The sequence below is a fragment of the Bufo bufo genome, chromosome 2, assembly GCF_905171765.1.
Source record: "Bufo bufo chromosome 2, aBufBuf1.1, whole genome shotgun sequence".
In the NCBI taxonomy this organism is placed as follows: domain Eukaryota; kingdom Metazoa; phylum Chordata; class Amphibia; order Anura; family Bufonidae; genus Bufo; species Bufo bufo.
This window is the reverse complement of record NC_053390.1, coordinates 97,464,800-97,479,039: the sequence shown is the minus strand read 5'-3', so window position 1 is coordinate 97,479,039 and position 14,240 is coordinate 97,464,800. Positions and strand designations below refer to the sequence as shown.

Genomic DNA, 14,240 nt, shown 5'->3' with positions numbered 1-14,240 from the left:
GATGTTTTTCCGAATGCTCCCTGCTGGACGTGGCCATGCTGTATTACGCCTGCACTAGTGGGGAATCTGTCTGCTCCAAAACATGCCCCCAAAGTGTACAGTGTAAAAGACACTGAATGCTGCAAAGTCATTAGTATTTTCATATGCACATGCTGATGCTATGCGAACCGTCAGTGAAATGCATTGAGAGGACTCCTGAGTATATGCACATAACGGACTCCAACAGGAGTGCTCTCAATGCATTTTACAGTCAGTTTGTGTGCACACATCAGCACAATGCGCTGAGTATTAAGATACAACTGAAATACTTGCACACAGCATCATTTACACTATATACCGCTTACTGTCGTTTTGGGGGAGGGGTGTTTCGGAGCTGACCGATTTCCTTTACCTACCATTACATGAAGGTAGTCAGTGATGCTGTAGAAATAAAAACAAACGTTTGAAAGGTCCTAGGGTAACACATGGGAACTAAAAAGGGTTCTACTCGATAGTTCCTGAAAAAACAAAAGAGGGTGCATTTGCATTGCTGTACCCCATAACCATGCTAATGCGCTGAAATACACCTTGTAAGTAACCTCTTCGGTTTCCATCGTTATGCTATGTGTTATTTACTATAAAGAGGACCTTTCACCGCTCCTGACATGCCTGTTTTTATAGCTATATGCATTCCCCATGTAATAACAGTTCTGGAGCATCTATTGTTACGACTCTATGTTGTACCATTCCTTTATTATTTCTACTAGAATTGATGAATGAATTGCCAGCAGTCTGCAGTAAGGGTACAGCGGGGTGGTAACCAGTTAGGGGGGTGTACCTGCACAGACTCACTCTATCCAATCAGTGCTGCCATTTTTAGACTGTGCAGGTACACCCCCCTAACTTGTTACCTCCCTTCTGTACCCTTACTGCAAACTGCTAGCTATTAATTCACGACTTTATAAAGGAATGGCACAACATAGAGATATAAGAATAGATGCTTCAGAATTATTGTTACATAAGGAATGCATGTAGCTATTAAAATAGGCATGTCAGGAGTGGTGACAGGTCTTCTAAGTCAATGACAGTATTTTAAAGGTAAGATATGTTATTTTTTTTTACATCTATGAAACATCAGTATGCCTTTAAATGCTATCTTACAGAGAAACACTAAGGGACGTATTATGTCCGATGTTACAACGACGCGAATGCCAACGGATGATAAGATATCCACCGGCGCTCGTGTGCACTGGTCTAATTACACAGGCCAATGCAAACTGAATGTGGGAGGAGCGATTGCTACCGCAGTTGTTCCTCCCACATTCTGTTCTACTTATTGTCGGCAGCACATCCCTGATTACTTAGGAACAAGTGCTGCTGATAATGAAAGATGACATCAATCAAAGAAACGAGCGTTAGCGCCTTGATTGGCTTATTGATTATACAGGGCAATTATCAAGAATGAACATTCCTATGAACGCTTGCTCCCCATAATTGGCATGAAAATGGTTTGGTTTAATAGGGCTTTAATAATGGCTATATACTTTAGATAACTGTCGGACGAACTTTCCCTTGAGAAAGAAAGGAATGGACATGTTCACCTTCAACATGTCCAAACATTTATTTTGGGAGTTGGGACTTCTACCCTACCTCGTTGAAATCGGTGAGTTTAGTATTGCAGCTAAGCTATGTTTTACTTTAGGTTGAGCTTCATTGCCAGCTACACACAACTGTGTCAGAAGTGGCACTGCTTCTTAAATAAAACCAGGTAGAGAAGGAGCCGGTAAGGCTACTTTCACACCTGCGTTCAGGTGTCCGCTCGTGAGCTCCGTTTGAAGGGGCTCACGAGCAGTCCCGAACGCAGCCGTCCAGCCCTGATGCATTCTCAATGGAGGCAAATCCACTGAGAATGCATCCGCCTGCCAGCGCTCAGCCTCCGCTCCGCTCAGTGAGCGGACACCTGAACGCTGCTTGCAGCGTTCGGGTGCCCGCCTGGCCGTGCGGAGGCGAACGGATCCGTCCAGACTTATAATGGAAGTCAATGGGGACGGATCCGTTTGAAGATGACACAGTATGGCTCAATTTTCAAACGGATCCGTCCCCCATTGACTTTCAATGTAAAGTCAAAACGGATCCGTTTGCATTATCATGAACAAAAAAAAAAAAAAAAAAAAAATAATTTTTTTTTTTGTTCATGGTTATGCAAACGGATCCGTTCTGAACGGATGCAAGCGTTTGCATTATAGGAGCGGATCCGTCTGTGCAGATACCAGACGGATCCGCTCCTAACGCAAGTGTGAAAGTAGCCTAAGTATGACTCCCTTTTCAGGTCTGATCAGGAGAGTGGATGCAACCCCCCCCCCCCAAAAAAAAAGGTGGCCAACAGCTTTAAAATATTCCTAATTGGCCCAGTTTGTAAAATTCCAACTGCATCTCTTGATGAATCACCTGTTCTTCTCTAGAAGATCCTTTCTTTGTATTTTTCTTCCTGCAGTCATTATACTTTTCTTTCTCCTTCAAGTATTCTTCCAGGGCACTGTTGGCTTCTGTCTCTTCAGCTAGAAGAGAAAGCAAGAAGTAAATGCCAAAATACTGAATCTATGCAAATTTATGTTATTTGGATAAAGAACTAACATGTGAATAAAAAACTAAAAAATAAATTATCTATCTATATTTCTTGTATAAAGCTAGCCATATGCAGTTAGAAGGGTTGGTCCACAATTAAACATTACATTTCTCTGTTAACATCATGGAAAACAAGTCATTTTATCATTAGAATTTTGTCTAGATATGGCTGTAACCAGGGCTGTGGAGTCGGTAGATAAATGCTCCGACTCAGACTCCTCAGTTTTTGGTACTTCCGACTCCTCTGTATTTAATATGCGAATGTGTTTTATACATTCCTTGAAGGAAAGAAAGGCAACACACGTCATTACCACAGAACTACTGGCTAGGAAGCTGCTGCCTTCTCCTTTGTGTTCTGATCTTCTGCTGAAGATAGGGTAGTGGGGGGATCCAGGAAGGGGAAGGGGCATTTATTTTAAAACATGATTTCCCTAGCAGAATCCTATAGTCATGTTTAAAGTTTAAGCTAACAATCAGAATTTACAAGTTTTTATAGCCTTAGCTGAATGACAGCAGTTTTTCAAATGGTTTACAGCTTCAGTCTTGAACTATTGACTATCCATTCCCATCACTTATACAAGTGTCTCTAGTCCTGCAAAAAACATATTTACTTAATCAGTTATCAGTGAGAGACTAAGTTAACCATGGGCGTCGCGTTCCCTGTAACAGCGGAACACAACACAATGGAAAGTATTGCCGCTCCTTAACTGTGCGTTGCGTGCCATATAGTGAAGCATATGAAAAGCATGCTTCTTCATGGTCACTTAACGAGTTCGTTTTGCGGTAACGTGACGCACTGCATGCATTGGCCTTTATTCTTACAGTAGAGAAGTACCGTATTTTTCGCAAAAGTGGGGAAAAAATAATGCGTCTTATGGGGCGAATGCTGCGACCATCCGGTGAATAGGCTGAGAGGGAGGAGGGGCTGGGGGCCGGCATCTGTTTCTGTAATGGCAGCGGGGCCCAGCGCAGTCACTGTATTCTACTACACCGGGCTCCGCTCACTGTAGTATACGGTAATAATATCTAACTTGTGGGTATTGTTAAAGTATTCCAATCATCTTAAATCGAGCGCTGTACTACTTACTACTAACTTGTTGGCAGTCAGGAGGCAGGGTGGGCGCTCGTAACGTAGCTCACTACGTCACGCGCCTGCTCCGCCCACTTTTTAAATGAAGCAGGCACCGGGCCCCGCTGCCATTACAGAAACAGGTGCCGGCCCCCATTCACTACACACGGACACTGTTATGGGGGGGGGATCTGTGGATGACACATAAGATAAGATGCTGTATATGTGTCATCCGCAGATGCCCCCATAACAGTGCCACCCACAGATGCCCCCATAACAGTGCCACCCACAGATACCCCCACAACAGTGCCACCCACAGATGCCCCCATAACAGTGCCACCCACAGATGCCCCCATAACAGTGCCACCCACAGACCACCATTAGTTCAAAACCCACCAAAAGCACACCTTTTGGTTAAAAATATTTATTTTCTTATTTTCCTCCTCAAAAACCTAGGTGCGTCTTATGGGCAGGTGCGTCTTATAGGGCGAAAAATACGGTAATTAATTATAACTTTTTGCGAATTCGGACATTTAAACGTACTTTTTTTTTTTATTCCAATTTAAATCTAGTAGGAGTCGGAGTCTAAGTCGGTTCATTTTTTGCCGACTCCAGGTACCCAAAATTGCCCCCGACTCAGACTCCACAGCCCTGGCTGTAACATCTAGATGGAGTTCTTATGTTCCCTAATGAATCCAGTGCTGATGAGAACCCTTTTCTAGCGTACCAATTCATACTGGTTGGCCTGCACAGTAGCAGGAATCACTCCAGTGCCAACCTAAAAGAGGATCCGGGTGATGTCACTGAGCTACTGGGCATGTGTGACCACCAACATTGGAGACATCAGATGGAAGTTCTAACAGGATAACAAAAAGAAAGTAGAGGAAGGGAGTGGGTGCTATACCAATTTATCTTACTGTAATAATATCTAGACATGGGCATTCAAAAAAATAATTTCAATTACAAAAGCCGGAATTAGACTTATCGGTAATCCAGTTTCCACAAAATCACCACGACGGCAACGAGGAGATTGACCCCTGACCTCTCTAGGGGCAGGAACACAGAGAGGGTTTAAATCCCCCCCTCCCACCACCAGCACCAGTGTGTCCAAAATTATAGAGACAGAAACAAAGGTGGTGAGAAAAAATAAATAAGTCAAGAGGATATTACTTCATAACCTCCAAGCTCAGGACCAAATTTAGGGTAGGTAATATATGTGCCGTCGTAGTGATTCCGTGGAAACTGAATTACCGGTAAGTCTAATTCCGGCTTTCCACCTCATCATCACGACGGCCACGAGGAGATATAAAAAAATTATAAACTGGGGGGGGGGGGGGGGGCGACCGCCTGGAAGACTTTACGTCCAAAAGACAAGTCTGAACTACTAAATAAGTCGAGTCTATAGTGCTTCATAAAAGGTGTGAATGCTGGACCATGTGGCAGCTTTACAGATGTCCTCTAGAGAAGCTCCGGCCCTCTCGGCCTGGGAAGAGAACATAGCTCGGGTAGAGTGGGCCCGTAGGTTTGAGGGACAAGGTAGGCTCTGGATTTCATAACAAAGAGAAATAGAATCCCTAATCCATCATGCTAGAGAAGACTTGGAGGCTTTTAGACCCTTATTCTTACCTGAAAATAAGACTAACAGGTTATTGGTTTTACAGAATTCTTTTGTAACCTCAAGGTACCGTAAAACCGAGCGTCTCACATATAGTGAATGGAAACTGGATTCTCTACTGTTAGAGGGATTACTACAAAAGGAAGGCAAAATTATCTCCTGGTTTCGGTGGAAATCGGATACCATTTTAGGAAGAAAACCGGGATCTAGCCTAAGAATGATTCTATCATCGGTGATACGGAGATAGGGTTCTTGTATTGATAGGGCTTGAATTTCACCTAGCCTTCTTGCGGATGTGATGGCAACAAGAAAAGCGTTTTTTTAGAGATAGGTGTTTAATGGAACAATCTGACAGGGGCTCGAAAGGGGCAAGTGTCAGGCCTGTGAGCACTGTATTTAGGTCCCAGGTATGGATCCGGGATTTTAGAGAAGGACGGAACCGAGAAGCTGCTTTCATAACTCTTCTAATCCACCGGTGGTTGGCTAGATCTTGATCGAAGAAACAAGCTAGGGCCGAGACTTGTACCTTCAGGGTGGAAGGTCTAAGACCTAGCTCGAGACCTTGCTGGAGGAACTCTAGGATTTTCTGAAAGTTAGGAGGCCCTAAGTTCGGGGCAGGGTTACTGATCCAGGAACAAAACCTCTTCCAAATTTTCAGATATATCGAAAAAGGTGACCTTCTTTCTACTTGCTTTCAGGGTAGAGATTACCTGATCAGAGAGACCTTGTGATTTCAACATCTGGACCTCAGGATCCAGACTGATAATTTGAGAAAACCCGGGTTTTGGTGTAAGATTGCCCCCTGGTGAAGCAGGTCCCTCCTGGATGGGAGAGGCCACGGGTTCTCTACTTATAGGTTCTTTAGGGAAGGGAACCAGCTCCTCTTCGGCCAATAAGGGGCTATTAATATTAAAGGGTTTCTATCACTTCATATCACATATTTAGGTGTCAGACACTAGCGATCCGCTAGTGTCTGCTCTAACAAACCATCCTAATATGATATGTTTTGGGGCAGCCGTTTTGCTAAAATAACAACTTATATCTATATGCTAATGAGCCTCTAGGTGCTATGGGGGCGTCATTAGCACCTAGAGGCTCCGTCTACCTTCACAAACTGCCGCCGCCCAGCGCGTCCCTCCAGCCCGACCATCTCCTGCTGAATGCGATCCTCTCCGTGCGAGTCTCTGTTCTGCGCATGCGCAGTGAATGTCTGACCGCTTCCCTGCTCAGACATCTCCACTGCGCCTGTTCCTCGGAGCACTATGTCGTCATCGGCGCAGGCGCAGTGGAGATGTCTGAGCAGGGAAGCGGTCAGACATTCACTGCGCATGCGCAGAACAGAGACGCGCACGGAGAGGATCACATTCAGCAGGAGATGGGCGGGCTGGAGGGACGCGCTGGGCGGCGGCAGTTTATGAAGGTAGACGGAGCCTCTAGGTGCTAATGACGCCCCCATAGCACCTAGTGGCTCATTAGCATATCGATATAAGTTGTTTTTTTAGCAAAACGGCTGCCCCAAAACATATCATATTAGCATGGTTTGTTAGAGCAGACACTAGCGGATCGCTAGTGTCTGACACCTAAATATGTGATATGAAGTGATAGAAACCCTTTAAGGTTGTATCTTCTTGGTTGAGCTGGATTATCTTGGGAAGTAGAGGCAGGGGTGGGAATGCATAACAGAGGTTCCAATTCCACCGTATCGTGAGTGCGTCCAGCGCCCAGGGATTGTCTCGTGGATTTAGGGAACAGAACGTTGGTACCTTTGTGTTCTTCTTTGAGGCAAACAAGTCTATTGGAGGGGTGCCCCATCTGTCTATTAGCATCTGGAACACGTCCTGGTTCAGAGACCATTCGGTGTGGTCTATTAGCTGTCGACTGAGGTAGTCTGCTTCCACGTTTAGTGCTCCCTACAGGTGAATCGCGGAGATGGACCTTACGTGGGACTCCGCCCAATTGAAGATCTTCCCTGCCACGAACATCAGCTTTCCTGATCTCGTCCCTCCTTGGTGAGAGAGGTAAGCTACTGTTGTAGTGTTGTCGGAAAGGACCTTCACATGCAGGCCTTCGAGTAAGTCCTCTGCTGCCTTTAATGTTTTCCAAACCGCTTTCAGCTCTCTGAAGTTGGAGGATTGAGAGCGAGTTGTTGGCGGCCAGGAACCCTGGAAATAATGATCCCCCACTTTCGCTCCCCATTATTTTTCGCTTGCGTCTGTTAGGACTTGGATGTAGGGAGTCTTCTCCCAAGGAACTCCTAAGGACAGGTTGTTCTAATTTGTTGAAGATATGAACCCCACTCCCTTGCCGAGGGCGGGGAGACAGAGCCCCAATACTTTATCAATATAGCTTTAGCCAACATCAATCCCCTCATCCAAATCCGTCTGACCTCGGGCGGGACTTCCACTTCCGACCCATAATCTCCAAAGATCACTATCAAAATCCTGGGGTTATAGTTCATTGAAGACTCCTCCTGTAGGGCAGAGAAAACCTCATCCCAATATTTTCTTATTTTACTGCAGCTCCAAAGCAGATGGACATAGTTTGCATTAACATATCCACACTTAGAGCAGCAACAATCCCGGTTTTTATTTTGGGGGAATTTTCCTTGGATTTTGGGCGTATAATACAATCTATGGAGGATCTTAAATTGAATTAACCTGTGCGCACTGGAAACTGTCGCCTTTCTCACGCTCCTGTAAATAGTGGACCACTGTAGTGGGGGGCAATTCAGCTCTTGCTCCTACTTACTTGGGCTTTTAAAAGGTGTTACAGTTGCCAGTGCCATTTGGAGTTTAGCATATAATCTAGATATCTTCACCTTTTCGTACTTCTGAAAATATATTCTCTCGTGGGAAAATACGACCCCTATTCCTAGAGGCTTCAAATATGTGTTTCAAGCGTGCATACATAAATAAGTCTAATGGTGAACTATCGTTAAAACCAAGTTCCAAAAGTGTTTTAAACCGACCCATATAAAAAAGGTGAGACACCGTGTTGATACCATCACGTAACCAATAACCAAAATCTGTAATTTTGAAGAACTCCTCCAGCCCCCTGTTCTCCCACAGAGGGGTGAAAACAAACGGACCGAAAACTTTAAGGATCTCCTTCAGTCTGTTCCACACCCTCTGTAGCGAGCAAGGGATCAACAAGGACCTCCTCATTCCTATAAACCCAGTCTCCAAACATGCAAAAATATTCTCTATTGGTTTATCAAAAACTTTAGTCAAATATTGTGAAAGTAAGCTCTCTTTCGAATAACAACAACGCTGAATCTGTGCACATAAATAATAACCTTGAAAAAAAGGTAATGACAGCCCACCATCTGCCTCCGACAACCATAGATATCTCTGCTTTATACGCACCCTCTTCCTTCCCCAAATTAGATCGTTGATCAAAGTCTCCAGTCTATGAAAGAAGATATCATCGATCCATATGGGGGAGGCACACAACGGAAACAAGACTATGGGTAAAATAATCATCTTAATCAGTGCTATTCGATCCGTCTGTGCCAGTATCAATTTCCGCCAAGCGCTGACTTTGGCACTGACTTTATTCAGAACCGGGGCCAAATTAAGCTCATAAAACCTATTTATAGGAACCCCAATCTTAACCCCCAAATAGTCCAAGGTATCGTTCGGGACCAAAACACGAACTCGCTTCCCTTCATCTACAGCTTTCCGGTTCAGCGGGAGGAGCGATGACTTTGTCCAGTTGATCCTATAGCCTGATAGTTTACCATAGTCTTCTATTACCTCTATCACATAGGGGAGGATTTTCCATCCCTGATCCAGGAACAGAATCACGTCATCAGCGTATAAGCTTATTTTATCGCTCACTCCCGCCACCCCGAAGCCATCTATACGGTTATCTGAGCGAATCCGACAAGCCAGCGGTTCAATAAAAAGAGCGAAGAGGAGAGGAGACAGGGGACAACCCTGTCTCATCCCTCTCCGCATCATAACAGAGGAAGAACTAATACCGTTGAAATTGATACATGCAACTGGATGTTCATATAGCATTTGGGTCATTTCCAGAAACTGATTCCCAAGGCCAAAATGGGACATGGTAGCCCACAAAAAAGGCCACTCCATCCTGTCAAACGCCTTTGCGGCATCTAAGGACAGGATGGAGTGGTCCATACTGCCCCCAACAGACAGATTCAAATAGACCCTGTATAGACTCATCTGTATTTGACGGCCCGGGATAAAGCCCGTCTGATTGGGGTGTACCAGACACGCTATAACCCTCTTCAGACGATTAGCCAAAATTTTTGCGAAAATCTTATAGTCCGTATTTAGGAGTGATATGGGTCTATATGACCCCATATCACATGGATCCTTCTCCTTTTTTAAGACCAAGATAATCACTGCCTCTCTAAATGATGGAGGTAAAGAGCCGAATGCACAGGATTCATTCAAGACTAGAAGCAGGATCGGCAAAAGTGATTTGGCGTGGTACCTATATAATTCAAACGGCAATCCGTTTGGGCCGGGAGCTGAATTATATTTTAGGGAGGAAAGAGTCGCCTGGAGTTCCTCCAGAAGAATGGGGGAGTCCAAGAACTCTCTATCTTGAACACATAACTGGGGGAGCTCTAATTTTTGAAGATATTGATCCATGTCAGTACGACTGAACATAGACTCAGATTTATGAAGGATAGAATAATATCTCACAAATTCCTCCCTTATCTCCTCTGCAGATCTCACCCCCGCACCCTGAGAGTTCCTAATTTCTCTTATACTGGTAGCCTCTCTCTGGTTGGCCACCAAACGAGCCAAAAACCTGCCCGTTTTACCAGATTTGCAAAAACGATTCTGGCCTTGAAATAGGAGCTTATGTTGTGCTTTTTTATAGAGGAGCGTCTTAAGCTGTAAGTTAGCCTCCTTTAACTGATTAATGGATTGCTCCGTGTGGGAGTCAATTAATGCGGCGCGTAAACTCCTTATTGAGTCTGTCAGTTGTTGTTCCCTGCGCCGTACTTCCATTCTAAACCTATTAATTTTACTGAAATATAAGCCCCTTATATGGGCCTTCAAAGCGTCCCACACATAATGAATATGTGTTGAGCCTACGTTGAAGCCCCAGAATTCCTGAATATCCTGGTCTATTCGGGATTGTCTGATGGGAGGAATGTATGTTAAACCCGGGAATCCAGGATGACCCCTAGAAACTGGATTGTGCTGGAAGGTAGAAAATTTGATTTCTTCAGATTCACCAACCACCCTAGATCCTGAATGAGAGACAGGAAGGTTACTAGGTCTGTTTTGAGCTGGCTCTCTGAGTTTCCAAATCAGGAGAAAGTCGTCCAGGTATGGTACGATCACCAGGCCCTTGTGTCTCAGGAAGGCCACCATCTCGACCACCAGTTTCGTGAAGATTCTGGGAGCAGATGATATCCCAAAGGGAAGGGCCGTAAACTGGAAGTGAAGGGTTACTCCCCTGTGATCTTGAATGGCGAATCTTAAAAACTTCTGAAAATCAGGATGGATTGGGACGTGATAGTAAGAATCCTGTAGGTCTACTGTACACATCAGAGCGTTTCTACTTATTAATGGTATCAGGGATTTTAGGGATTCCATCCTGAATTTTCGATATACTATCAACCTGTTCAGGGTCTTTAGATTTATGATGGTGCGAAATGAACCTTCTTTCTTTTCTACCAGGAAGAGATTCGAGTAGAACCCCTGTCCTAGCTGTGTTGATGGTACCTGGATTACCACTTCCATATCTAGAAGGTTCTGAATCCCCTGCAGGATCTTCTTGCGTACATTGAAGGAGCTCGGGTTGGTTACAATGAAGCAGTCTGGGGGAGATGAAGAAAATTCGATCTGGTATCCGAATTTTATGATGTCCCAGACCCAAGGGTTCGGAGTAATGGACTCCCAAGGAGCCAGAAAATTCTTCAATCTCCCCCCGACTTTGGCGTCATTGTTTGTCAGAAGATTTGTTCTGGGAAGAGGGAGGGGTCCCTCTCCCCCTGCCCCCTTTAGGGTAGCTCCAACGCCCCGACTTTCCTTTATCCCTATAGGGCCTATTCTGGCTAGTGGGGGCACGAAAAGGAATATTTTCTTTCATAGGGTCGTTCCTCCGGGAAGCCCTTTTTTCTTATCCGCTGCTTTCTCTAAAATATGGTCTAATACAGGGCCGAAGACGTACTCCCCCGAGAATGGGATGGAGCACAACTTCATCTTTGAGGTGTTGTTATCCCCTGACCAGCATTTCATCCACAGAGCCCGGCGGGCCACGTTGGAGAGGCCGGCGTCTTTAGCAGCGAATCTGACAGATTCTGCCGAGGCATCTGCCATGAATGCCGTGGCGGATTTTAGTAAGGGAAGGGACCTTAAGATCTCTTCTCTAGGGGTGTTGTCCCTAATATGAGACTCCAAGTCATTCAACCACAAACCCATAGACCTTGCCACTGAGGTGGCGGCAATATTAGATTTTAGGTTAAACATAGCGGCCTCCCAAGATTTCTTTAACAGACTATCCGCCTTCCTGTCCATGGGGTCGCGTAACTGGGAGGCATCCTCAAAGGGCAAGGCAGTCTTTTTATTAACTTTTGCTACTTGTACATCAATTTTAGGTGTTTCATTGAAAATTTTACATTCATTCTGATCGAACAACAGACGATTCCTGAAGGACTTGGACATCCCCACGCGTTTCTCGGGATTTGACCACTCATCGAGCACCATATCGCGTATATTTTCATTAATCGGAAAGACTCGGGTCTTCTTAACACGAAGTCTCCCGAACATCTTGTCCTGCACAGAGTGAGCTTTTGGAGCTTCTTCCACCCCCATAGTGGCTCTGACTGCCCTTAGTAGGTCTGGCATCTCGTCCGAGGAGAAACAAAATCTTCTGTCCGATTCAGAAATTTCTATATCAGGAGGAAGCCTCCTCATCCTCCCAGGGTCTGGAGGATGAAGCGTTTTCCGCAACCTCTTCCGAATCCGAGGAAGAAAAAGACGGCCTTCTCTGTCTTTTAGATGGAGGTAGGTCCCTGGGTAAGGAGGAGAGCTGGGATAAGGAGGATTTTACTTCCTCATGTATCAGATCTAAGCTCCTCAATTAAGGAAGGCTGTTCTTCTCGTATAACGCTAGAGATACAATCTTTACATAATCTCTTGCGGTAATCGCCCGGAAGTCGCTTAAAACAGGATACACATTTAGCAGGCTTCCTGACTTTCTTCTGAGCCTCCTTAGGGACCTGGGGGGGGGGGGGGGGGGGAGAATAGCCCCAATCAGGCTAGCTGAACACATACATATATAGAAAAGTATGTAAGCCCCAAGCCTGAAGAGTGGAGGAGAAGGATGAATGACAGGTAACCTGAAAACAGTGCAGACACAGTTAACAGGGCAATAGCGCTTTCCCCACAGGGGAACTTACGGCAGGTGGCACAAAGGGGTCTCCTGGGGAGCGGGGTTCCGCAGACATTTCGGCACACACAACGGCTGTTGTTCGGCACTTTTATGTGCTGTGCCGAGGTTTTGAAGGAGACGCATCCTAAATACGTCACTTCCTCTGTCCACCGGAAGTGACGTCTGCCGCATACCTGAAGCGCTTCGGCGCGCAGCCCGGCTACAGCCATAGGAGGCCCGGCGGGAGATCGCGACCCGAGGAGCAGGCTCACGTATAGTAACGGAGCATTAGTATAGAGACCGCAGGAGGGCAGGGGAACACCAGGTAACCGGAGGTGTTTTGGAATGACATCAACTTCATCTCCCTGGGTAGGGAGACCCTCTCTGCCCCTGTCCTCTGTAGGGACAGGAAACACTGGTGCTGGTGGTGGGAGGGGGGATTTAAACCCTCTCTCTGTTCCTGCCCCTACAGAGGTCAGGGGTCAATCTCCTCGTGGCCGTTGTAGTGATGAGGTGGAAATGTATATCTTTTGCATAACCTAAGAAAGAAAAGTAATAGTTAAAGCAATCCTTCGGGCTCTCTCTTACTAAGCCTCATTCCCCTCATCTTTTTCAACTGTAGTGTGGGAAATGTACTTCTGTCCTTGTTGTAATATAAATCACTTTCCTAATCACTGACTTCCTAGTGAGACTGTCAGTTGAAAGGGGTGGGATTACAGAGGGAGGGAGAAAGTAGCAGCCTAAACGAATCAGGAAACAGGAGGTGTGTCTCAGACTACTTCAGACTCACTGTAGCTGAACTGTAGTCACTCTCTAATGGAGCTGAGCTAAAAAGCAGCCAAGAAATAAGCAACGAGAGAAATAGTAGGAGAGCATCCCTTATAGGTACTGACTTTTTTGTGAGGTTCTGACTGGACAGACACTTTAATCATGGAACAGCACCTTTAAAGTATACTAGAGATCAAGAATTTACAATTCATGTTAATTACGTCATATTCCACATTTACAATAACACAAACGCTTGTAAATAGATATAAATTGTGGAAAGCATTACTATAAAGTATATTCTGGGCAGATAAGACCGAGTTATGTACACACTGGTATAGGAACTCATACTGGAGCCATATCGTAGCAGAAGCTCAAAAAACAGAAGCAGGAAGGACTCGGCTTAAATGATTAACATGCACCATGCCAAAGTTATTGAGGCACCGTGCCAACACAAGTAAACATTCTGCCAATACGTAAAGAAATAACATTCAAGCAGTAAACTGGCATTCATCTCAAGCTATAAATGCCAACTCATACTTCCAAAGGGGATTTCCTTTAGCAGTGAAAGCACCTCATAATAACTTGATTGATAACATACAAGAATAGATCTGCCATACTCAAATCACCCCATCTTCCTAAATTATACAAATGCAGAGAATTTTATAATTAAGTGACACCTGTTTGATGGCTCAGTGGTTTGCGTGGCTGCCTTGCACTTCTGGGGCCCAGTACACGTATTTGATCATCACAACATTTGTTTTATAGGGAAATTCTGGTGACCAACATAAAATCCTTTGCAAATTCTTGAATAGATGTCTGCCA

At 45.1% G+C, this 14,240-nt stretch overlaps 1 protein-coding gene across 1 annotated transcript in view; it reads right to left on the bottom strand.

The window, feature by feature from the left end:
* Positions 1–14,240, bottom strand: part of CWC27 (CWC27 spliceosome associated cyclophilin) — a 285,436-nt gene that overhangs the window by 70,947 nt on the left and 200,249 nt on the right. The window contains exon 12 of the mRNA XM_040421330.1: positions 2,428–2,537. Within this exon, the coding sequence (XP_040277264.1) occupies positions 2,428–2,537 (110 nt within the window). The remainder of the gene's footprint in view (positions 1–2,427; positions 2,538–14,240) is intronic.